The sequence below is a fragment of the Vitis riparia genome, chromosome 17 (genome assembly GCF_004353265.1).
Source record: "Vitis riparia cultivar Riparia Gloire de Montpellier isolate 1030 chromosome 17, EGFV_Vit.rip_1.0, whole genome shotgun sequence".
NCBI lineage: Eukaryota > Viridiplantae > Streptophyta > Magnoliopsida > Vitales > Vitaceae > Vitis > Vitis riparia.
In genome coordinates this window covers 3,246,466-3,273,654 of record NC_048447.1, presented here as the reverse complement: position 1 = coordinate 3,273,654, position 27,189 = coordinate 3,246,466, and the positions used below count along the sequence as shown (strand labels likewise).

Here is a 27,189-nt window from a genome sequence, read left to right as displayed (position 1 = left end):
AGCACTATTGAGGAGATGCCATATTAACAACTGCCTATTTGATGAACAATCTACCATCCTGAATTCTTGGTTTCATATCTCCTATATAAAAGCTTACCACTTTATTTCCAAATTTTCAGGGAGTTGAGAACCTTCCACCAAAGATATTTGGTTGCGCCTCATATGTCCACATTCATAACCATTTGAGACGTAAATTTGATCCTATGTCTCTTCAATGTATATTTCTAGTTTATTCTTCCACACAAAAAGATATAAGTGCTATCATCCACTCATTAGAAAACACACATGTTACCATGGATGTAGCTTGTGTTGAACATCAACCTTATTTTGGGAACATGTATCTTCGAGGGAGAATCGTAATAGTGAGGAAGATAAGTTATTTTATAACTATGGGAATGAGAGTAGTAATCTGAATGTTGCTCAAAACCAAATTGTTCCTAGTCTTCCTGATCTAAACTAGGTCCCACCAATGTCCCCAAACAATTTCAATACAAAAGAGTCCCAAACCATACTTCCATCAAACCATTCTCTAGAAAAAACACCTGCTCAAAATTAAAAAATGCAAACCTCTCCCATTCCTATGAAAACTAAGAACTTGAGGTCCAACATGCTTAATATGAAGGTGTATTCTAGGAAAAAATAGCTCTTTGTCATTCCACAGGTTATAAATTTGACTTGGTATTAGGTAATGAGAATGTAATCATGATGTTAATATTAACAATGATTTGGATTTGCCCATTGCTCTTAGGACGGGAACTCGGTCATGCACTCAAAATCCAATCTCTCACTTTGTGTCATTTGAGAGACTGTCACCACCACAATATCGTGCTTTTATTTCCAAAATATCAACCCATAAAATTCCTACAATAGTTTATGAAACATTGTACATGAAATAGTAGAAGGAGGCCATGGATGATGAGATGCGAGCCTTGAAAAAAAAAATAAGACAGGAAATTGTAGACTTACCCAAGGGGAAGAAAACAATTGGATGTAAATGGATCTACACCATCAAATACATAGTAATGGGGTCATTGAACGATACCAAGTAAGATTGGTTGCTAAGAGGTACACTCAAATATATGAAGTGGATTACCGAGATACATTTGCACTAGTAGCAAAGATGAACACCATCAGGATTCCATTGTCTTTAGCAACTATTCTAGACTGACCACTGCAACAATTTGATGTAAAGAATACCTTCTTTCATGGCGATCTAGAAAATGATTTGTACATGGATGTCCCACCTGGATATGTTCACAAAGTATTGATGATGAAAGTGTGTAGATTTAGAAATCTCTTTGTGGACTCAAATAGTCCCTACATGCATGGTTTGGGAGGTTTGCAAAATCCATGGTAAAAAGAGGGTACCTCCAACATCTAGGTGAGCACACCTTGTTTATAAAGCATTCACCCCAAAAGAAGGTAATTTCTTTAATTTTCTATGTGGATGACATTATAGTCACTGGAGATGATCAACGGGAGAACTTGGCAAACAAGCTTGAAATTAAAGATTTGGGAAGTAAACAATATTTCTTGGGTATAGAACTTGCTCAATCTAAACAAGGGATTTTAATCTTGCAACAAAAATATATGCAAAATTGGCTAAATGAAATAGGTACAATAGGATGTAAACCAGTTGAGACTCCTATCAAGGTAAACCACAAGCTAGGGGAGAAAATCGAAGAAGGTTCAGTAGATTAAAGCACTTATCAATGAATGGTGGGAAAATTGAACTATCTATCACACACAAGGCCAAATATTGCTTATGCCGTAACTACAATCAGTCAATTTATGCATGCTTCACTCAAATCCCACTTAGAAGCTGTATACAAAATTATCAAATACCTGAAGGCTACCCTGGGTAAAGGAGTTATGTTTCAAAGAAATGGTGACTTAAGGTTGGAAGCCTACATTGATGTAGATTGAGTAGGATCTATAGTAGATAGAAGGTCAACAACTCAATATTCTATGTTTCTAGGGGGTAATCTCATCACTTGGAGAAGTAAGAAACAACCCATTGTTGCTTAATCAAGTGCAGAAGTTGAAGGAAGCTATTAATATAGTTCACAACCTGGCCCATCATGATTATATGAAACATGTAGAAATTGATTGACATTTCATTAAAGAAAAATTGGAGACTAGCCAAGTGTTCATGCCTTATATATCTTCATTAAAACAATTGGTTGAAATATTGACCAAAGGTCTCCCTAATTTGACATTTCATCAAATGTTAAACAAGTTTCAAATGCAAAATATCTTTGCACTCACTTGAGGTGGAGTGTTGGAAGATTTATGGCTGAATATGGGCCTAGTTACACACATTTCTTTTGTATAAGTACTCTTGTATAGTTGTACATGTGACAACTATCTATATAGTTGTTAGATATCTGTTAGATAGATGTTTAATTGATACAAATTGGGTCTGGAATTTGGCTATCAAATCTGTAATTAGGCTAGGCATATTCTTTCCTCATTTTTTAATTTTTTGACAACTCTTTTCTATTTTAAATACCCTGCATAGACTCATAATAAAAAGAAGAGAAGAAATATTTTTTCCTTCACTACTTTCATGGTATCATAGCCTCGTTTTGGTAGTAGGTCAGGTGTTCGAACCTCACCATCATATGTTTATTTCCCCAATTTATTAACTCACCTACGTGTGATCCCAAAAAAGGAGGCTACATGTGAGGGAGGGTGTTAGAGAGTATATTATATATTATGATTCCAAATCCAACAAGGTTGGGCTTTTAGGAAAATTGGTGGTTCAACATTTAGAAGCATAAAATGATATATTGCATAAAGGACAAGACTGTATAGACATTTATTTTAAGGATGAAACAATAGAAGAAATGATGATGAACATAACACCTCAGGACCCACAATCAAGTAGACAAAGTAGTACACCTTTATCAGGAGCTACATTTGTAGGAACAATACCAGTGGTAGAAAGAGGAGACAATTAGAGTGATCAGGAAACCATGGGTTCCAACGAGATTTTAATTTTTTGCATGGGAGTTATCATGGGGAAGAACCATGACTTTAGATTGCTTGAAAATAAGGGGGATTTCTTTGGTAAAGAAAAGCTTTCTATGTTAAAGGGAGGAGGAGTCCATTGACCACTTGCTTCTACATTGTGTTACAATTGGTTATTTGTGGCAGCTGATGTTTTCCTTATTTGGGTTGCAGTGGGTGATGCATTCTTCGGTTAGATTGATGTTGCTAAACTGGAGTGGGGTTCAAGTAGGAAAAAAATGGAACAAAGCTTGGCTAGCTGCCCCTTTGTCCTTTTGTAGGTCATTTAGTGTGAACGAAATTGAAGGGCTTTTGAAGACGTGGAAACTTCATATCAAGCGCTTAAATCTGCTCTTTTGTCTTCCTTACGGCACCATGTTAGGATTCATTTAGAAGGAATTCCTATGTCTTTGATCGATTTTGTATATTGACTAGGAGCTAAGTAGTTGTGGGCAAGTGATTTTGTTCTTTGCCTTTCTTTTTCTTTGTTCTTCCCTCTTGGCTCCCTTTGTCTACTCTTGGTGTATGTTGGCCAGTTTCAGCCTTTCTTACTATCTATAATATTTTCTGCTTACTTATTAAAAGAAAAGAAAAAAGAGTTTTGTTAAGTATTGCTAGTCCCTATTTGATTTTGGATTATATGGCAGGAAAGAAATGTGAGAATCTTTTAGGATGTTGGGAAGATACTACAGCATTTTGGGACTGGTTTCACTGTTCTTCCACCCTATGCTAATGAAGCCTTCACATGTACTTCTTTGAGTGTTTTTTATTAGATTGGAAACTTGTATGCAGGTTTAAGAGGTTGGATTTTCATGTAGCTCGCCACCTAAAGGTTTATGTTAAGTTGAACTTTGATGAATGTTCTTTGGGCATGTCAGGGCAACTTTGAATTGGGGGAGTGCTTACACATTATTGGGTATAATGATAAAAGCATACACTAAAAGTTTAGGTGAAGGTGTCACTGTTAAGTCTGAGATTCTGGCTCTTCTAGAGGGCCTTCTGTAGGCCAAAGCTTTGGGGCTTTCCATCCAATCTTGTAGTTGAGGGATTCTATTGTTGTGGCTAAGAAGCAAAGCAGCTCATGGAGTTGAGGTGTGCTTTTTGCTTAATTCCTTAGCCAATCAAGTGGTGGACCTTCAAGCCAAAAAAAAAGGGTCTCTTTAGTTGGTGATTTTTTGCCTCTCTAGGTTGCTATTAGTTTTTGTTTTTGGTTTGCTTTTAGATTTTGTTATCTTCCTCAGTTGTGCAGCTTGCACTACTTCTCTTCAACTGAGGCTAACATGAAGAATTGCTTAAGATGGTTTGAGCATTTGCAATGGAGATCAATGGATGTGCTATTCTGGAGGGTTTTTTATTCAGGTTGAAGTTGCTGCAAGGATAAGGGAAAAGACTAAAGGGAACTTGGTCAAGGTGATGAGAAAAGACACAGTTGTCTTAATTAGTCCAATGCGGAATCTAGACAGAGCTGAATTGGCAGTGGAGAAGTCATGTGACAGATCCCAAATAATTCAGAATTATGGCTTCATTAGATTGGTATTGTTGTGAATCTTGTTCAATCAGTAGAAGCCATTGGCCATTATTGAATATTTGTGTAATGTGACTATTAAATTTGTACTTTTGATGTTCTAAATGGAAGGGTATAAATAATGGATTAAGTTACCAGGAGAAATTACTCTTATGAGGCTATGGGCACATGCTGATGTAAATAATCCAGACTTTGTAAGTGAATGGATCCTGAAATGAAGGGGGCATTCATTAGTCTAAGGTGAATGCTACACACTCTGGTTCCTCTTGCTGCATCAGGTATAGATAGTTCATTGTAGATTCTAATGTAGGATACTTGTGTTTGATTGCTAGAAGGCTCTGAACCTTCCAAGAAATCTTCAAATGGAGGCTGGTTCTTGGGCCTTGAAGGAAGTGTTTCTTTGTATGGTTGTATGGACTCTTTTTGAAAGAAGCAATTATAACTGAATAATAAATATAATGCACAATAATATATATATGTTAACACATGAGAGTTTTGATAAGACCAAGAGATGTCAAACAGTGATAGCTCTTGATGACGGTTAGAGCATCTTGTTCATAATGTTTTTCTTCATATTTGAATAATGGTTTTTAAATTATTTCCAATAAGCAGAAGATTTTCAAGACTGCTTAGTGTATATTGGCTGACAACCCTTCCATAGTCTAAGTTATTCTTGTGCTGAATATGGAGCACAATGACAAATGGTGTGATGAGCTGTAGTATAAAAATGGTGTGTTGGTGCTACAACATCTCCCCTCCTCTCCCCCCCCCCCCCCCCCCCCAAAATTCACTTCTCTCTTCTAACATTTTTCCTATTTTACTATTACCTTTTCAAAACCTGACCACCATGTCTTCTTTTGTTCAGTCACTAAGCCGGCCTCAACTGCTGAATGAACAAGGCTGTATTCTTGAGGTGGCTATTGAAGCAGCAGCAAACTCAGTTATCAATCTTAAGGACTGGTTAAATGAATGGGATAGCAAAGCAGGTGATGGCGACTGTGGGTCTACCGTGAGTCCTCTCTAACCCTATTTTCATCTGCCATGCACTGCACTTCTTGGTGCACATCATTGACATACTGGATATGATTCCTTTTATGATTGCAGATGTTTAGAGGTGCAACAGCTATTTTGGAGGACATGAAAAAATTGTAAGTTTCCTTCTCAGTTGTTTTATATTGTTGTTCTTTGTTTTATTAAGAAAATATATGACATCGTAGTTCTGGTTTCTAGTAAATCTTTAACAGTACGTGCATATTGTAGGCATATTATAATGTACTGTTCAATGGATTATTCAGAGTGGTAGGCTGAAATTTGAGGATAGTTGATGGATGTGGTCACATTTGATTTGATTTGTATTTAAAACACTTTGAGAAAGTGCCAGTGTCTTAGAGGGGTAGTGCCAAACACAGTGCTATTGTGTTTGACCTATGATACTTGGACTCTCCATCTTCAGCCATCAGACTAATGTAGACATGGTTTGGGTGTGGGTGTGAGATCCTTGTCAGATACTCCTATTTTGCTTTGATGATTTCCAGTAGGTTTTTCTTTTACTATTGTCATGCCCAGGTATTCATACCTATTATTACAGATATTTTTTACCTAAGTTCTGTGGCCTAAATTTGCAGGCATGAAGGCTGAAATGCCTAGACACATAGCAGCACCTGAGTCCATACAATATAGTGCTTAATAAATATTTTAGGTCATTTGTATAATTTTATTTCATCCTATGTTGCTTCCTTGGTACCATGTGCAATTCAAAAAGGAGTCATGTCTGTTTTGACATGGGTGGCCATGTGCTTGACATGTCCTGAAGAGGTTTAAAAATTGAATATTTTTTCTATTTTTTTTTTTAAATTCACAAAATGAATCTGTGTTTTAAGTTTCCTGCAATGTATCTCATCTCCGAGATGCAGAAGTTCCAAAGAGAATTTCCTAGCCTAATTGGTGCAGTTGCTTTGAAGTTTTTAAAAAGGCTATTTCTTGTTGTTCTATGTCTCTCTTCTGTTTTCTATGCAATAGAGCTGTTTCTATTTTTGTTTTTCCTTTTTTCTTATTTCCAAATTTGTTTGGGCCCTTTGGCTAGAGTGGAAAGGCCCTCCTCCACTTTGTTTCTGATAGCTATACCATTCAAACTTGCCTGGTGGCTTAGAAATTTTCATATTATTCAATTGTGCTCATTCCAATGTTGTGAATATGAAATGGATGCTTTTGAATTTCTGAATTGTGTTCTGAAGTTTTTAACTCTTATAGAATGATGCAAAATGAACTTTTTCCATTGGTTCCGAATGTTTGCAATTTCATATTAACTTTTTATTGATGGAAAATTGTTTCCTGTCAGTTATCCTCTGAATGACCCTCCAGAAACAGTAAATGAAATTGGATCTTCTATCAGAAGAGCTATGGGCGGAACGAGTGGGATCATGTATTGTGTTTTGTCTTCCTTCTTCAAGCTAGGTCCATTCAAGTTGCATTAGTCATAATCTCACATCTCTCTTTGGAACAGATATGATATATTCTGTAAGGCGGCATATGCACAGCTAAAAGGCAACACCAAAACAGTTGTTACAGCAAAACAATGTGAGATAATGATCTTAATGTGATAATTTTCAGTCTCAATACGACTTGATTTAATGACTAATGGTTCAGGGAAAGATGCACTTGAAGCTTCCATTGCTGCTGTCAGTAAATATGGAGGGGCTATTGCAGGCTATCGCACAATGTTGGATGCTCTTATTCCAGCATTAACCGTTCTTCAAGAGGTCATCATAAATGGTCACCTTGTTTTGCATTCTTTTAGTTGATATGGCTTCATATCCAGCTATTGATGCATCTATCTCAACAGAGGTTAGATGCTGAAGATGACCCTGTCACTGCTTTTGTTCTTTCATCCGAAGCAGCATTGGCTGGGGCTGAGTCCACCAAACACATGCAAGCACAAGTAAAATTCTAATTTATCCTTTTCTCTTTTTTCTTTTGCATTATTAACTCTATGGTTTTAATTTTTCCTATTGTTGTGTGAATTTCATTTCTTTGATGAAAACCACATGTGCAAGTTTCCTTTGAATTGCTACAGCTATGGTGACGCATATTCATCTTTCCATGCTGCACAACAAAGTTGGAAACAATTTCCATAATTTTTCTTCTTTATTTCATTTTTATTTTCTTTTTCTGATGAGAAACAAAGATAATTGATGCCTATAACCCCTTTTTCAGCCTTTAGTGGGAAGAGTTATCAAGAATGTTGGGTACGAGGGGAATGGCGTCTACAGTCCCTTTTTGGGCCTTTAAAGGGTTGTTCTTTGTGGACTCCATTGAAAGAGTAGTTTGGCTTCAAAAGTGAGATGGTGGTATTAGTGAGGGGAGGCCATAGCATAACATAACATTAAGGAGATGGTCAACAAGTGCTTGGAAAATTTAGGTAAGGATGAATCGAACTAAGAGGCTTTCCTTTCCATCTGTGGTTTTGATTTAGCCGGAGGTGGCTTCTTCTCAAGGCAACATCAGGTGTTGCGAACATGTGGCAGCACCAGGGAGAAGATAAGAAACAACGTTCCCTCATTTCCTCTCTTTTCAATTTCAAATTCAAATATAAAAGCCAAATGGTGGCTTAAAAAAGAGGACAACCCATTCTCAGGGGATGAGAGGCCCAGCAGACGAGGATAGCAGCCCACTTAGTTGAGGAAAAGGTTTAAGAGAAAGCAGGCCCAGTTCTCCTTTAATATACAAGGCCCAATTTGGTGGGAGCTCAAATCATGCAATAAACTCCGGACCCTCTGTCTTAGCAATAGGGAGGCGAGCCCATTTAGACAAAGGGAGCCCAAGTAACATATTGGGCCATAATCAAATTTGAACTGTGTTGAAACCTAATTTTTTGAGGAAAATAAAGCATGGTTCCAGAGTAGGGAGGGGGCCGTACTGCAAGTTGGGTCAACCATCGTTGATTTTAGATGTTGGCTCATTTGCTTCCAATCTTCCAAAGGCCTATGATAAATTATAGGTTTCTTTTTTTTTTATAGTTCATTAAGCCTTCTGGGTTTTCTAAAGCTTATAAGTAAGACAATTTGATATAACCAAGAGATTAATGAATGAATGAATGAATGATACATTATACCAAAACTTCAGCATACCTTGTAACTTCCAATGGTGAGAGCCCATTGTCTCTTCTAGCTGAGACTCTTACAGGCCCTTAGTGAAAACTCTAGGTTTTTCTATCTCTTCATTTTTTTCCTGTTTTTATTTTCTTTTCCCTGCTGTCCTAACAGTTCCTTGTTCATCTTCTTAAATTCTAAATTAGTGAATGCCCACCGTGTTTGATTGTAGACAACTGCCCCTGGGTTGTTCTACATCATTTCAGGTAGAGAAATATATGAGGAATCCTTCCAAGTTGAAAAAAAAAATAATTAAAATTTAAATGAAAGGAGAAAAAAAAGAAGCAAGAATAAGACCATCAAACCCCAACAACTGGTCACAAGGAAATGATTTCAAGTGGGAATATGATCTCCACGAATCCAGAAGCAGAATTAGTCCTCTTTTAACTGGTTGGCTTCCTGATTTAATATCTTCCTCAAATTCAGAGAAAAAAAAAATCTCCATTTACCTGGCTAGAAAGAAAATTTGACAGAAGACTTAAAAGGAAGGTGTAAGGCTGCTAATCATGTGATCATCCATGTTGTTTGATGAGAGACAACTGAAATACAGGACAACTGTTGGTAATTGATCTTCCTACTAATCACTAACCAATGGACACTTCATAAACTATTCTAGCAAATTAAAAGTGGAAGACTTCAATAGAAGTGGGAAAAGGAAAAGATTTCTTTAAGAAATAGAAGTGGGGAGATGTGGGAAAAAGGAAAATATTACTTTAAGAAATAGAAGTGGGGAGATGAGGACTAGTTTTCTTGTCTTTTCATGATGATGCAAATTGTTTTCCTCATCTGCTCAAAGCATAAACCACAAAGTTGAAATATAATGCTTTCTTTAGTGACAACACATGATCATCATTAGTTTCTATTTTAAGTTGAAGTTCATCATTAGTTTCCTATTTTAAGTTTATTTGCTTTACTATTTTGTTTTAAGATTGATATCCTAGTTTCCCTAGTTTCCAATTATTTTTAGTTTCCTATTTTAGTTATTTCCTTTAGCATTGCAAACATTCTTTAAAGGCTTATTGTAATTGTTAGAATCAGTTCAATATAATTTATTAGAATTATTCTCTAATTTTCAGATCCTATTGTGATCTTTGTGTTTGTTTTTGAGTGTTTTTTCATTTTGTTTTGAAACAAACCTTCCGTTGCACCAAAATTGGTATTAGAGTAAGGATTTTTACTTCAATCTGATGGTTGACAATGGTTCTAGTGGGAAATGAACAACGGTTCGAAAAAATTGAGCAATGGCTCAACGGGATCGATGAAACTCTTTGCAACCTCACGTAGATGATGGCTGTGTTGACTATCGAAGGGAAACATGGACCCATGGAGTGACTACCAGACCAGTGTGGTGACCTATAGGAGGGTGGCTATGATGATTGATGCCGGCCACAAATCTGGTCAAGAATCAACGGCGGAGATGCGATTCGCGCGAGTCTAGTCGTGAATTGCGATTTTCGTGAGCCCCTTCCATTATGGGTGTATGAGTGTCGAAATTGAGGAGCTCCTAGGCAGTGTGACGACAACTCCCTTTAGTGAGGGGTTTCGATTGGCGGCAATGGTGAGTTCAAAGCTGGTGGTGGCCTTCCACGAGTGGCTGCAAGGGTTTTTGATGAGCAAGATGAGTTTTTTTCCACCTTTTCAAGATGGTGATGATTTTCGACTTCCATAGTGAAGGAATATTCAACAAAGGCAGCAATGGAGGCTGGATTATTCATTTGGAGAAGAAGATGATTTCCCTTTTCAATTATCAAGCTAATTATTAGGGTCAAAATAACAAAAAATTTAAGATGAAGATGGATTTACCGAGTTTCAACAACCGATTACACATTGAAGATTTTCTCGATTGGTCCATATCGTCGAAAACTTTTTCGACTATTTGAATACTTCAGAAGAAAATCAAGTAAAGCTTCTGGCGTATAAGTTGAAAGGTGGAGCTTTTGCATGGTGGGAACAACTTCAATATAATCGTCAACGGCAAGGAAAACAACGTGTTTGTACTTGGCCCAAGATGAAACAGTTGTTACAAAGGCGATTTCTCCCTCTGGATTATGAACAATTTTTGTACCAACAATATCAAAATTATCTACGGGTCAACTGTACTGTGAACGAATACACAGAGGAATTTTATCAATTAAATGCTCAAGTTAATTTATTTGAGACGGAGGTGTAGACATCAAAATTTTTAGTGAAATAAACTCTCACTAAATTGGTCTTAAAAAAAAATGTGGCCACCCAATTCAACAAAATTTAGGATCGACAAATGATATAGGTCTTACACACATTTGCTACGTGACATATATTAAAAAAGTGACAAGTGGTGAAATTTGGAAGACTACAAAATTTAGTTTTGAAAATAAAATCGAATCTTTCAATTGTTGTGTCAAAAGAGAATTAAAAATAAATAAATACTCTCATTGACAAATTTCCAAAGAAAATAAATATTCCCACTAAAATCAAAAGAGACTAAAAAAAATAAATAAATATTCTTTTGTTGACAAATTTTCTTAATGAAAAAGACAAGTTGCTAAAATCAAGGAACCAAATTCTTTGAATTAAGTAACTAAATCTTGGGGAATTCCAAAATTTACTTCCCTAATTTCACTTATAAATAGGGGTGACTTCCTTCAATTAGGGGATTTCCTTCAATGAGGGGACTTCTTCAAATTGATAAAAATGACTCCACATGAGAAACAAGACTTCATGAAGAAGAAAAGGCTTCACAAAATCTCCTTATAAGTTCAAGAAATTGTAGAAGAACTACATATGTGTTCTTTGCCTTTTTGACAAAGTTATTTAGGAATAAGCCACTATAGGCCTTCGATCAACTTTGAAAATAAAGAAAACATCTTCGTCATCTACATACGCAATCTTTGCCATTCATCGAGTTCATTTGGGAACAAGGTACTTGTGGCCCTCGATTGATCTTTGAAATCAAGAAAACATTTTTGTTGTCTCCCAAATTGTGATCAAGGTGAAAGAATAAGAGGAATTTGTTTTTTTGTAGAATAATATTACCATGAAGATTGTACCCTATAATTTATTAATTTTAATAAAAAAAATTGTTTCGCATTATTTTTCTTATTGTTTTGCTTACATTGCAGGACCTTTACGAAATTTGTGCACGTACAAATTTCAGGCACGCTTGGTGGGACATCTTTGCCTCTCATTTCTTTCGCTAAAAAATTGATCATTATTAAGATGATGACATCTAAAAAAACTCAAGCTACGCATGTCAAAAAGGGTGATGACAAGATTGTCATTACTCAAGCAACAAGTAGTACCTCTTCGGGCCCCATGACTAGTAACAAAGGGAAATCTGAAGCAAGATGTTGGCCATTTCGTCGAAACTTGTAGCCAAGTAGGTATAGAGTGTGACCTCTTGGTCAAACAATTTGTTCAATCCCTTCAAGGGAATGCCTTTGATTGGTATATTGACCTTACACCCAAGTGCATTGACAATTAGGACCAAATGGAGTGTGAATTCCTCAATTACCTCTATAACACTTGACAAACTGTAAGTATGATTGAGTTAACCAATACCAAGCAAGTGAAAGACAAGTCGGTTGTTGACTACGTTAATCGTTGGCGTTCCTTAAACCTTGACTATAAGGATAGGTTATATGAGGTGTTAGCTATGGAGATGTGCATACAAGGCATGCATTAGGGTCTTTTGTACATTCTCCAAGGGATACGATCCCACACCTTCGAAGAGTTGGCTACACGAACACATGACATAGAGTATGTTATAAAAATAAATGAAAGTAAAAGCATGTCTATGGAAGAAATTGAAGATGATAGCACTAGAGACAAAAACATCACTAATGAGGATGAAAACATCACTGATATCTTTGAATACTTTTCCCCAAATGAGTTTTCTTTGCAACCACAAAACTCGAGAACGAGTTTTCTTCAAGTGGAGGGGATTGATGCAACACATGATCATCATTAGTTTTTATTTTAAGTTCATCATTAGTTTCTATTTTAAGTTCATCATTAGTTTCCTATTTTAAGTTTATTTGCTTTACTATTTTGTTTAAGATTGATTTCCTGGTTTCCATTATTTCTAGTTTCCTATTTCAGTTATTTCCTTTATTTTTTTTATTACATTGGAAGGTTTATTGTAATTGTTAGAATTTGTTCAATATGATTTATCAGAATTATTCCCTAATTTTCAGAACTTATTGTGATATTTGTGTTTGTTCCTGAATGTTTTTCCGTTTTGTTTCGAAACAAACCTTTCCCTTGAAGGCTTAGAAAGGAGGGGAAATAAAACATTCAAAACTGGAATTAAAGGGCTTTTTTTGTAGTGGAAATGAAAATAGTTGTCTTTTTGGCTAGAACTTTGTCATTCTACAAAATGAGATTTTATATTTTTTTAAGGACTATTATTCTTTAAAAATTTTGTGGTTTCAAAAAGCCTTATGTTTTCTAAAGGGTTTTTTTTTTGGTTATGCTTTAGTTTCAGTTTTTGGAAGATTTAGGAGTTCTATGAAAAGAATTAGAATATCTAATATAGGTTCAGTTTCTCTTTTTCTTCTTTTTTTTCTTCCTATTTTTTTAAATAGTTTCTTTGAGTCTTTTAAGTTAGTATGAGGAATCCTAGTAATAATTTGCATCCTTTGCATCTTTTTATGTTGAAAATACGGTATTTTTCCTTGGAGGTGAGACTCTTAGAAGGCCTTATTGAGAATTTTAAGATTTTTTTCATTCCTTTTTTTTTTCTCTTTTAAATGAGAATTCTAAAAGGCCTTGGTGAGATTTTAAAGTTGTTCTTCTTTCTCTTCTATCCATTCTTTATTTTTCTCAGTTTTATTTTTTGCCTACTACCATAACCATAAGTATTTGTTCCCTTGAACCCTAAAAAATGATGCTACCTCAACCTTATTTGATCGTTGGCAACCGCCTTAGGATTCTTGTTCCATTGTGAGCCATGATGCTTGGTCTTGTACAGAATCAAAATTATTGTAGCCCAATTAGCATTTATAAGGCCTCAACTTGCCTTTGTCATGAATGCATATACCAATGGATAATATTAATAGTGGAAACAATGCTTGGTCTTGTGGGGAACAAATGAAGGAAACTTTCTACAAGTCTCTAATACATAGCTTAATTTGTTAAGAAGAGCCCACCTCATCACATAGCCATGGCTCTCAAGAATTGGAGCTTCTCCCATCACTTTGGCCTTTTAGGTTTAGTTATCAAATCCAAAAACATATTACCTTTTTTTCCAAACAAAGCTCAAGCAAATTTAAGATAGCTATAACCCTTAGTCTTGAACTCCATTCCTAGGTATCGTTTCAACAAGGAGAGCTTTGTCGCATCATTACCTGCTAATACAATGTCATCTAATTTGACAATCAAGCTCTAAGGAATCCCAGTCTTAGTCGAAGCTCCATTGAATTACTCAGAGCACACTCTAGGTGATTGTCTCAAGCCATACATCAAGTTTCTTTGGGAGGTATGATTCATCTTCACTCCCTAAAGCCATGGATATGTTTTTTTTTTCCTTAAGATTTCTAAGCAAGAAACATTTTTCACATTTAATTGGGAATAGAGTCTAATTTTGATTTGCAACCAAGAGCAAACAAAAGGTAGAGTTCATCTTAGTGATGTGAGGATAGGTCTCCTAATGGTGGCTATCATTTGTATGGATAAACTCTTCAACTATAAGTCAAGAAGATGCTATTTTTGAGTCATATCTAAGTATTATTCAAGATTATTATTTAGCCAAGTCCTAATATCCCAAAATTTGAGATGTGAAGGTCCAACACCTAGACATGCAACCACACCCACCCATACTTGAACCCATGTCATGTAGCTCTTCACACATCCTATCCTACATAAATTGCTTCTTTTTACCAAGGGTTATCCTCTCATGAGTTAGTATATTGTTAAAATATTCAAGCTTAGGGTAGACAAAATTATGAAGGACCTCACAAGGAAACACCCCTTCACATCCTTTAGGACTTAGCCTCTAACAAATTGAATGTCCTCCAAAAATTGACCCCCTAGCCCTAATTTCTAATCCTTAAAAGACTTTCAAAAGCAAGGCCTCTAATGACCCTAGGTTGCCTTTCATTGCCATAGCTCTACCAACTCTTGCATTATGCAGTAGCAAGATCATAGAGACAAGGAAAAACGTCTTTCAGTGAGTGCTCCTTATAACCCATCTATCTAACCAAAACTTGATCCTGAGTCCATTTTAAATTGAAATTGAGGTTTTGTGCTTGAACTCTTTCCATTCCCTTTCAATAACTTCACACGAACCCACCCTAAAAAGCCTCTAACAAATTGAATGTGCTTCAAAAATTGACCCTCTAGCCTTAATTTCTAATCCTTAAAAGACTTTCAAAAGCAAGGGCTTTGATTGCCCTAGCCGCCCTTCATTGCCATAAATCTACCAACCAACTCTTGCATTATGCAGTATAGCAAGATCATGGAGACAAGGAAAAACTTCTTTCGATGAGTTCTTATAACCCATCTACCCAACCAAAACTTGGTCCTAAGTCCATTTTAATTTGAAATCAGGGTCTTGTGCTTGAACTCTTTTCGTTCCCTTTCAATAACTTCCCACGAACCCACCCTAAAAGCTTCTCTGACCTCTCTTATGCTCCAACCTCCACTCCCTAAACTTTCCTTGAATGACCCTCCTCCACAAGCTTTCCATCTTATTTGTGCATCTCTACAACCACTTCCCCATCTTCTGGCTGGGCCTATACTTTATCTGGGTCTTCCTTTGGGTGGGAACCCCAGGGCAGGTGGATTTTAGGATCCAGTGATTGAGAGAATTTCAAGAAGATTAGATGGATGGCAAAAGGCATACCTATCATTCGGAAGGAGGATAACTCTCATCCAATCTTGCCTTACCCATATGCCCTGTTACTTTCTTTCTTTATTTAAGTTACCCGCTTCAGTCGCTACAAAAATCGAGAGGTTGCAAAGGGATTTTTTATGGTCAGGGATTGGGGAAGGCAAAAGAGATCATTTAGTCAAGTGGGATGTCGTGTGTAAACCGAAGGAAATAGGGGGTTTGGGTTTTGGGAATATTTCTCTGAGGAATCTTGCTCTTTTAGGGAAATGGCTGTGGAGGTACCCTAGAGAGGGTTTAGCTCTATGGCATTAGGTCATACTAAGCATTTATGGTTCACACTCCAATGGTTGGGATGCTAACACATTAGTCAGATGGTCACATCACTGTCCTTGGAAGGCTATTACTCAAGTCTTCTAGGAGTTTTCCTCGTTTACTCGGTTTGTGGTAGGAAATGGGGAAAGAATTCGGTTCTGGGAAGATTTGTGGTGGGGGGACCAACCTTTGGGAACCCAATATCCAAGACTATTTAGAGTAGTCTTGGATAAAAACATACCTATTTCTTCAGTTCTCAGTCCTACTCGTCCTTTCTCTTGGAATTTAAATTTCCGTCGTAACCTATCAGATTCTGAGATAGAGGACTTAGAAGGCCTCATGCGATCTCTCGATGGATTGCATTTATCTCCTTCGATTCCAGATGCCAGATTTTGGCCCTTATCTTTTTCAAGGCTTTTTTTAGTTAAATCCTTCTTTCTAGCTTTATCCCAATTTTCTGGATCTCCTCAGGTTTTTCCTTCTAAGTTCGTTTGGAATTCTCAAGTTCCTTTAAGTCCTTCGTCTGGTTAGTGACACACCAGAAGGTGAATACTAATGACATGCTACAAGTGAGAAGACCCTACAAAGCCCTTAGTCCTGATATTTGTATTCTGTGCATGAAGCATGGGGAATCAACTGATCATATTTTTCTTCATTGCTCCTTGACGATTGGTTTGTGGCACAGGTTATTTTAGTTAGATAAGATGGATTGGGTCCCCCCAAGGAGCATCCTTGACATGATGTCCATCAAATTTAATGGATTTGGTTCTTCTAAGAGGGGGATAACCTTGTGGCAAGCTGCAAGCATTGCTCTTATTTGGATTGTGTGGTGGGAAAGAAATGCGAGGATTTTTGAGGATAAAGCAAGGAATTCAGAGTATCTTTGGGACTCTATTGTTTTCCTTGCTTCTCTTTGGGCTTATTGTTCCAAGGTTTTTAAGAGGACTACCCTTAATGTGATACAACTTGATTGGATAGTAGTGTGTACTCCATAAGGAGTGGTCTTTTTAGAGTGTTCGCTTGTTTTTCGGTGTATTTTTCTATAGTTTAGCTTTCTTTGGTGTGAGGATTCCTCATCCTTCTTTTGTACTTATTTTTATCTATCAATAAATCTTTGTGTCGTTTCCAATCAAAAAAAAAAAAAAAAAAAAAACAACCACTTCCCCATAATGGCTCTATTTAAAGTGGAAAGCCTTTGATTCCCAATCCCCTCCAACCAAGTCCCTCTGTAAGAATTCTCCTTGGTTTTTATTTCAATTTGATTCTAAGCACCATAGGTTTGACAAACAATGAAATGAACTAAATCAGCAAACTTGTGATGGGAGTCAATTTACCCACTTAGACAAGTACTAGTTTCAAGAAGCTAGCCTCTTTTGAAATTGATCCTCCACATGAATCCCATAGTAAGAGTTAAAATAAGCTTCCAATGGAAGTCCTATATAGATGGAAGGAAAGCCACCTATGCTATAACCTAACAAAGAGGCTAATCTTTCTAGTCCCTCCACTCACCTACCAAAATCATCTCCCTTTGTAAATTGATCTTCAGTGCAAGGTAAGCTCAATGCAAATAAGTATTCATTGAAGGTACCTTGTCTTCTCCTTGCAAGCCTTAAGAAACAGGGTATCATCTGTAAAAAAAAAAAAGGAGACAAGGAACCTTCACCTTTACTCCTCCCTTACCTCCAAGCTTGAAGCCAGTGATAGAACACCCCCTTGCAATGCTTTGAAATAAAACAAGAGCTTCCATGACCAACATAAATAAAGAGAGAATGTGTCATCTTGCCTCAAGTCCTTGGAAATTTTTATGGGAGTGCCATTCACCAACACTAGAAAACTTGGCTATACAAATGTTTGCAGTTGTTCCAGCCCATCCATTGCTGCCTTGATCTTGATTTCTCCATAACTGGTTGCAAAATAGAATAAAATTGGATATTGATCCAACCTTTGGTTTACTGGTTTTTTCTTTATCCAACTTGCATATTGATCCTACTCTTGAAAAATGGAATAAAATTGGAATAGGATTATAAAAGAGAAATCATTTATTGGAACTTTTCTTTTATTTATTTATTTATTTTAAAATTTTCTTTCCCTTTTCTGTCGTTTCCTTTCTCTTTCTTGCTTCCTTAATAAACTTTCTAAGCTATAGACAAAGCAGAAGTATACTGAAAAACTTGAGAGGGTGCTGTTAGTAAAGGTTAGTGCTAAGAATGAATCTCCCAGATCTACTCAAGGGAAGGAAAGGAATAACTAAACTTTACGAAGGATTAGTGTTAGTTGGAATTAAATTAGGATTAGTATTTGTTGGAGCCAAATTAAGAGTAGCTAATTAGGTTATAGGAGAAATTAGAATTAAATTCATGATAGGTTATTATAATACTCATAGAATTTGGATTTCTAAAGAAGCCCATAAATAACGGCTAAATGATGTAAATCAAAGTATAAATTATTAATAATATTATTGTTAGATAGTGTACAGTTATTTAGGTTATTTACTTTTCCTTTTCATTTTATTTCCTTATTGTATTGTGGATCCTACTAACATGTATATATATACCCAAGTCCAATATATATTATTAACAGTTTTTCAATAACAATAATTAGGGATTCTCCCTTTTCTCTCTTTTCACATGGTATCAGAGTCTAAGGAGAAAAAAACCCTAGTTATTTATGGTTTATCCGTGAATCCATTCTGGGAAATCTTTCAGTGACTGTGTTTCATTACGGTCACCTTTCCCATCTCCTAAAGCTTTCCGATCAACCGTATCGCTGTCAGAAATACCTCATCGCCGTCAGAAAACCCTCATCGCGGGCGACTTTTCCAGCGACCTTTTTCTAGCGAAGTCCTTTTTCGACACTGACCATACCATCAGGTGCACAAAGAGGAGATTTTCAAGTTTTCTCATAGCACCGAAGGGAGATTCTCAGCCACGCGCTGACCACGCACTTCCACCTCCAACCTCGCCTGACGTCGTCTAGCCACCCTCCATCTGTGCTTGTGTCATCTGACCCCTGCAAGTGCATTTTTTTGGGTTTTTTTGTCTCCGTCGGCCCTCTAAACAGCCTTTCTGGCAACCTCCGATGACTTCCTCTTCACCCCGAGCCCCGCATGTGTCTTAGGAAGTGTTCTTCTACCCTTCCAGTAGTGCCACATTTGTTTTTCTTTACTATTTGGTCTCTCACAACCGCGGATCCTTGGTTTTTCTTCTTTCAGCCTTGATCTGAAGCCGTATTAGGGCTCTCTTCGATCCAAACAGATTTCGTTCTCCAGATAAGTAGATATGGCTACTAAAAGTTCCACTTTTTCCTCTGTCATATCAGGATCTTCTATGAGGCATTCGGAGAAATTGGTTGGCAGTGAAAATTATTTGTCTTGGTCTGCCTCTGTGGAGCTTTGGTTTATGGGTCAAGATTATGAGGATCACCTTGTTACGCAGGAGGTAGATATCCCTGAGGTTGACAAAGTACAATGGAGGAAGATAGATGCACAGTTATGTAGTGTGTTATGGCAATCAGTTGATCCTAAGATTCTGCTTCATCTTCGGGCCTACAAAACATGCTTTAAATTTTGGAATCAGGCGAAAGGGCTATATACGAATGATATCCAACGTCTTTATAAGGTGGCTTCTTCTATTGTCAATGTCAGACAACAAGACATGGATTTATCTACTTATATTGGCTAGATTGCCTCTCTTAAGGAGGAATTCTTGACCGTGATGCCTCTTACCACTGATGTTGGGGATTAACGAACACAGATTGGCAAGTTCTTCATGGTTCTTACGCTTATTGGCCTTCGTCCAGATCTTGAGACCGTCCGTGATCAAATTCTTGGCAATTCCTCCGTTCCATCCTTGGATGATGTGTTTGCTCACCTCCTCCGTATCTCCTCTACTCAGACTTTGGCATCTGATAACACTTCAGATTCTTCTGTGTTAGTTTCTCAAACTAACTCTCGAGGAGGACGCAGTGGTGACCGAGGTAGAGGCCAACGACCTCATTGCACCTATTGCAATAAGCTTGGCCACACTCGTGATCGGTGTTATCAGTTACATGGGCGGCCTCCCCGCACTGCCCACGTGGCCCAATCATCTGATCCTCAGCCTCCCAGTTCCTCCACATCTCAGGGTATTTCCCTCACTGACAGTGAGTATGATGACTATCTCCGCTATCAGGCCACTAAGTCAGCTTCTGTTGCTTCTGTTGCCCAGACTGGTAATGCTTCTGCTTGTCTTACCCACACATCTTCTCTTGAACCTTGGATTCTATATTCTGGCGCTTCTGATCACATACCTGGTAATAAGGATCTTTTCTCTTCTATTACTACTACCTTTGCCTTACCTATTGTTACTTTAGCTAATGGTTCCCAAATTATGGCTAAAGGTTTTGGTTTAGCTCATCCTCTCCCTTCCCTACCTCTCCATTCTGTCCTTTATGCCCCTGAGTGTCCTTTTAATCTTATTTCCATCAGCAAAATAACTCGCACTCTTAACTGTTCTATCACTTTCTCTAATAAATTTGTGACCTTGCAGGACCGGAGTATGGGGAAGACAATTGGCATAGGACGTGAGTCTTGAGGCCTCTATCACCTCACCTCACCTTCAACTCCTGCAGTTTGCATTTCCACTAATGCTACCCTCCTCATCCACAGTTGCCTGGGCCACCTTAGTCTATCCAAGTTCCAGAAAATGGTCCCTCGTTTTTCATCTTTATTGTCGCTTGCGTGTGAGTCCTGTCAGCTTGGGAAACATACTCGTGTCTTGTTCCCAAAGCGTTTGAATAATCGGGCAAAGTCTCCTTTTAAACTTGTCCACACTAATGTTTGGGGTCCTTGTCAGACCACGTCTACTTTAGGATTTCAGTATTTTGTCACTTTCATTGATGACTATTCTCGATGTACATGGTTATTTTTAATGAAAAATCGAGCTGAGTTATTCTCTATTTTCTAGAAATTTTATGTTGAAACCCAAACCTAGTTCAATATTTCTATTCGTGTGTTGCGCAGTGACAATGTCAGGGAATATTTTTCTGCACCATTTACTTCATTTATGTCCCAACATGGGATCTTTCATCAATCTTCTTGTGCTCATACTCCTCAACAAAATGGGGTATCTGAATGTAAGAATCGACATCTTGTTGAGACAGCTCGTACTCTCCTTCTCCATAGTAATGTTCCTTTTCGTTTTGGGGGGGACGCTGTTCTTATAGCATGTTATTTGATTAATCGTATGCCCTCATCTTTATTACACGATTAGATTCCTCATTCCCTTCTTTTCCCTGACCAACCACTTTATTTCCTTCATTCTCGTGTTTTTGGTTGTACTTGCTTTGTTCATATTCTCACTCCTGGACAGGACAAACTTTCTGCCAAAGCCACAAAATGCATCTTCTTGGGATATTCCAAACTTCAAAAGGGTTATCGTTGTTATTCCTCTAAGACTCATCGCTACTTTCTCTCCGCTGATGTCACTTTCTTTGAGGACTCAGAGTTCTTCTCCACCTCTGAGTCTCTTCCTGTTTTTGAAGTCTTACCCCTTCCCATTATCTCCCCACCTGATGCAGTGCCTTCTCTCCCACTTCAGGTTTATCATCGCCGTCATCGTGTCGTTGTTCCTCCTTCTTTGGCCAAGGTACCTGCTGACTCACTTCCTATCCCTTCGGCTTCTCCTGCCCCGACTCTACCTCCTTCTTTGGCCGAGGTTCCTGCTGACTTACCCATTGCTCTTCGGAAAGGTAATCGATCTACTCGTAATCCTCATCCCATTTACAATTTTTTGAGTTACCATCGATTATCTTCACCCTATTCTACATTTGTTTCTGTTATATCTTATGTTTCTCTTCCCAAGAGCACCCCTGAGGCTCTTTCTCATCTAGGCTGGCGACAGGCAATGGTAGATGAAATGACTGCTTTACACTCCAATGGCACTTGGGATCTTGTTGTTTTACCCTCTGGTAAATCTACAGTTTGTTGTCGTTGGGTCTACACAGTTAAGGTTGACCTTGATGGTTAGGTTGATCGTCTTAAGGCCTGCTTAGTTGCTAAAGGCTATACTTAGGTTTATGGTTCTGATTATGGTGACACTTTCTCTCCTGTTGCCAAGATAGCTTCTATTCGTCTATTGCTCTCCATGGCTGCTATGCGTTCTTGGCCTCTTTATCAGTTAGATATTAAAAATGCTTTTCTTCATGAGGATCTTGTTGAGGAAGTTTATATGGAGCAACCACCTGATTTTGTTGCTTAGGGGGAGTCTGGTTTAGTGTGCAGGTTACGTCGTTCTCTATATGGCTTGAAACAATCTCCTCGAGCATGGTTTAGCCGTTTTAGTTCTGTTGTTCAGGAGTTTGGCATGCTCCACAGTACAGCAGACCATTCCGTTTCTATCATCATAACTCTTCGAGGTAGTGTATTTATCTGGTAGTTTATGTGGACAATATCGTCATTACAGGCAGTGATCAGAATGATATTCAAATACTAAAGCAACACCTTTTCACCCACTTTCAAACTAAAGACTTGGGGAAACTCAAGTATTTTTTAGGGATTGAGATAGCTCAATCCAGTTCCGGTGTGGTTCTTTCCCAAAGGAAGTATGCTTTAGACATCTTGGAAGAAACCGGTATGTTAGACTGTAAACCGGTAGACACTCCTATGGATCCAAATGTCAAACTTATACCAGGACAGGGGGAGCCTTTAGGAGATCTTGGGAGATATCGGCGACTTGTAGGTAAACTGAACTACCTCACCATTACTCGTCCAGACATTTCTTTTCCTGTAAGTGTTGTTAGTCAATTCCTACAGTCACCATGTGATAGCCATTGGGATGCTGTAATCCGCATTCTTCAATATATCAAAAGCACACCAGGCCAAGGTGTGTTGTACGAGATTAGAGGTCATACCCAGGTTGTTGGTTATACAGATGCAAATTGGGTTGGCTCACCCACAGATAGACGTTCCACTTCCGGGTATTGTGTTTTTATTGGAGGTAACCTAATATCCTGGAAGAGTAAGAAACAAGATGTAGTGGTCAGATCTAGTACTGAAGCCGAGTATCGAGCTATGGCTTTGGCAACATGTGAACTCATATGGCTGAAACATCTTCTTCGGGAGTTGAGATTTGGAAAGGATGAACAGATGAAGCTCATCTATGACAACCAAGCCGCTTTGCATATTGCATCCAATCCAGTCTTCCATGAAAGGACCAAACACATTGAAGTTGACTGTCACTTCATTAGAGAGAAGATCACATCAGGATGTGTGGCGACTAGTTTTGTCAATTCAAATGATCAACTAGCAGATATTTTTACTAAATCTCTTAGAGGTCCTAGAATTAAATACATTTGTAACAAGCTTGGTGCATATAACATATATGCTCCAGTTTGAGGGGGAGTGCTAGATAGTGTACAGTTATTTAGGTTATTTACTTTTCCTTTTCCTTTTCTTTCCTTATTGTATTGTGGGTCCCACTAACATGTATATATATACCCAAGTCCAATGTGTATTATTAACAGTTTTTCAATAACAATAATTAGGGATTCTCTCCCTTTTCTCTCTTTTCACAATTATGTTTTCTTGTATGCTTTGCAATTCTCAATGGCAATACTCCATTAATTTTCTTTTTGGTGAAATTCCTAGAACGCCTTAATGCTACTCTAAGGTTTCCATTCTTCTTCTCCTTATCTTCTTTCGCTATATTTTTTATTTTATTTTATTTTGTAGCCATAAACTTTATCCGTTAATCCATTCCTTAAACCCTGAAAGATAAAAACCCTAGGGTTGCCCTACATTAGTTAGCCTACCTAGTTGGTTTAGATATTAACTTTAAAAAATGCAAGTTTCCTCTCAAAAATTCCTCCACCAAATTCTGTACTACATTATATTTGAAGAAAGTACCCAATAACAAATCCATATTGGAAGACAAGGAACTAAGCCGCTCTACACACATATATGAAGTGCAAACAGTCACATTCTCCATATTCCCTTCCCCCCCCTCCTCCATATTCCCCACTGGAATAATTTCTTTCTTATGTAGGTCTACTTTTAAATTGCTTCAGTGATAGCAAGATACACTTGAGATGCAGCAACTGCTCACCAGCCATGTCACACCATAACAGTGTCATCAGCAAAAGGAAGAACAAATGGGATATCACCACCCCCTAGCTGCCTGCTCTTCCCGCTCTACCAACCAGAATAAAGCAGCCTTGACCAAGACGAATAGATAAGGGAAGAGCAGATCTCCTTATCTCAGACCACAGAAAATCTAGAAAATAATAATAATAGTCATAATCTGCAGGAACTCCATTCACCAAAACTAAATTCTAACAATAGATACTCAAATTCTATACGAGCAACTGCCCATAGCAACCCTTTCTCTACTTCAATCCAACTTGGTGGTCCAGCTTTTTCTATTTCCAACTTACAATCTCATTTGGAACTCTGTAATTTAGAATAAAGAGTTCCAATAGAAATGAGAATAGCATCTAGGATTTGTCTATGCTCAGCAAACACATTATTGAACTCCAAACCACATGCCTTAGCCTGTTCGCAAGAGTGTCAGCCAGAAGTTCATATAAAACTCCCATGAGCTTAATATGCCTAAATTCCTAATATCCTCTACTCCACCTTTTTGAGGAACCAAAACTAAAATGTGGCTTTTAAACTTTTCTTTGTGAAAACAGAAACCCAGAACTTCCTCAAAAACCCCAAAGCATGCTCTTTCATAGTCTCCCATTTTGTTTCCTAAATGCCAAAATAGAGTTGTCAGAGCCAAGGACCTTATCCTCATGCAAATCATGAAGCACCACCTGCAATTCCTCATCAAAAAACTTCTCAAGAGTAGTCCTGTCATCCTCACCTATAGATTGATAGTTAGCCCACTCCATAACAGCCTTCTAACAATCTGATCTTAATATAAGAACAGGAAAAATGGCAACACTCCCTAATGTTACAAACTTCTAATAACAAAAATCAGCTACCCATGCCCCCCCAAGCCTTGTATGTAGGGAGAGCAAATTGACAACTACTAAAATATTCTGATTTAATTAATAATGTAAACTCCCAGCATGACTCACCACCACTTATCATGAAACCAATTGTAATAAACCATTCGACAAGATTCAAGAACATTCATTTAAAAAAAAAAGAAAAAGAAAAAGAAAAAGAAATGATGACATATTACCATTGTCTTATGCCAAGGTCTTTAATGTTCCCAATATTTTTTTGTCGATATCAAGAATGTCTTACTGTTTTATGGTGTGTTTATCTTTTATGGGTCAAGTTATATACTTATAATGCTATTGTCTATGTGAAGTTTTAAAAGCCTTTCCAAAGAAAGAGATGTTCAGAATAAAATCCCAAATTCGTGATGAGAACCCCATATACTGCTTTATCATAAGAGGTGCATACCGCAGGCATTGATAAACCTTGATGCTTGCTGGGGTATTTCTTTTGAGAGCCTCAGACTTAAAAGGCTTGTTGAAATTTTGAGGGCCATTGTTATTCAGATAGCTATGGCTAACATGATGCCGTATGGGATCAAGATCCATTATTGGGCCCAACCTAAGCTAGGTTGAGATTTATCAGCCTAGCTTGTGTTTTTTGTGCTTGGTTTGGGGTGGTTTGTCACCCTACACAAGAGATGAATTATATGTCATTTATGTGCACTTTATTACTATATGTAATGCCTGAGCTCCAAAATTTTCATATCAGTTTACTTGTAAATGGAAGTCTGACCAGTTATCTAATGTAGGCTGGCCGCTCAAGCTACATCTCCGGAGAGATACTAGCATCAGTTCCAGACCCGGGTGCCATGGCTGCAGCGTCTTGGTACCGAGCAGCGGCCTTAGCTGTCAAGGACAAATGCATGGCTTCATGAGGAGCTCTACTCCTTTTTGGTTGCGTATTTTAACCAAGTAAAATTTTTGCTCATCTCATGACTTTACATCAGCATGTAACAAAATTAGGGCTTCCGCTGTCAGCTCTCCGCTTATGCAATGTATGCATAACGCTGAGAGAGTAATGCCGAGAAAGTTTCATCCATTCGATCCGGCAATGTAAATGTGGAGATTGTTACCCGTCAGTTGAGAACAATGCCCGTCAAACTCTGAGCAAATGATTCCAGATCTTTATAGTTTAATCTTTTTATTATCACTGTTGGAGAATGCCAAATCTTGCAATCACTGCCAACAATTTGGAAAAATCCTTCATTTACTACACTCGTACTCGTGTCTCAATTTTAGTCTTTGAACCTTCTTTTTTCCCCCCTTTTTTTCTTTTTTTAAGCAGTACCATTGTGGTGGTTTAAGGGGTAAATCAAACAAATGTTTTATGCGACTCTTAGGTTTTTTAATCTTCTCTCTTCTTGATTCATCAATTTGAAAAGAGAAAATTGGGCTCTTTCAATTCCCGGAAACTTCCAACCGGTGATTGAAAATCTACAAGGAGAAATATTTCCATCCTTTCAAAATAATATTGTAGTTTTGATGAACCCTGATAAAACTCCTGAAAATTTCAAAGTTTTTATTGCAAAAAGAAAAAAAAAATAAAGATCGAGGGGTCCCTTAGCTCTGTCTGTCAATGATTCAAAAAAAAAAAAAAAAAAATCAGCTCTGGATGGCTGCTAGTAAAAATAGTTATTTCTTTTTTGAAGGACAATTTTATTTAGAGATTTAAGTATAAAAAATAATCATATTTTTCTTTTTCTAAAGCAAGAAAACATTAAAAACAAGTGAAATTTGTTCTTCGAATAGATTTATTCTCCGTGTATTCTTATTTCTAAGAATAGTCTATAAAAAACAAGCCAAGACACTTGAGTAAAAGATTTGTCACATCATGTTTTTAATATGCTTAAAGGAAAAAAGCTAGTGCCAAGAATAATTGCCAAAAGAACTTTTAATTGCTTGTCTAAGAGATTTGACTTCTTGACTTTAACAACACAAGAAAAATAGGTTTTGAGTCGCTAATTTGAAAAAATATAAAAAAAAAACTTCAACTTTTATAAATTAATTTTATTTTTATTTATTTAAAAATATTTTTAAATATATGAACTTTTATAATTATTTCCCTTTTACTTAATAATATTAAATAAAATTATCAAAAAATTAATTTATCATTTTAATTTGATAAAAGTATCTTACATATAAATTATAAATTGTTTTATTTATATCATAAGAGATACAAATCATTATGAAAAAATTATCTAGATTCTCTATTGATAAATAAAATATTTCTAATTCACTAATAAATAATAATTTTATATCTTATATTATATAAATCTACTCAATTTTTTTTTAATAAAATTGAATAAAAATCTTGTATGTTGACATCAACAATAAAATAAAAAATTTAAAAAATTAAATACAATTTAAAAAATTAAATTAAATTAAATACAATT

General features: G+C 37.0%; 1 protein-coding gene across 2 annotated transcripts in view; it reads left to right on the top strand.

Moving 5' to 3' along the window:
* LOC117905096 (putative 3,4-dihydroxy-2-butanone kinase) overlaps window positions 1–26,011 on the top strand; it is a 100,808-nt gene extending 74,797 nt beyond the window's left edge. The window contains exons 14-21 of one of the 2 annotated variants that reach the window (XM_034817999.1): window positions 5,403–5,546; window positions 5,642–5,685; window positions 6,876–6,959; window positions 7,041–7,114; window positions 7,184–7,296; window positions 7,380–7,475; window positions 11,787–11,830; window positions 25,546–25,677. In XM_034817999.1, the coding sequence (XP_034673890.1) occupies window positions 5,403–5,546; window positions 5,642–5,685; window positions 6,876–6,959; window positions 7,041–7,114; window positions 7,184–7,296; window positions 7,380–7,475; window positions 11,787–11,830; window positions 25,546–25,582 (636 nt within the window). In that variant the 3' untranslated portion in view covers window positions 25,583–25,677. Of the gene's footprint in view, window positions 1–5,402; window positions 5,547–5,641; window positions 5,686–6,875; window positions 6,960–7,040; window positions 7,115–7,183; window positions 7,297–7,379; window positions 7,476–11,786; window positions 11,831–25,545 lie in introns of both variants that reach the window. The other variant, XM_034817998.1, reaches the window with a different exon arrangement.
* The last annotated feature ends 1,178 nt before the right edge of the window (window positions 26,012–27,189 follow it).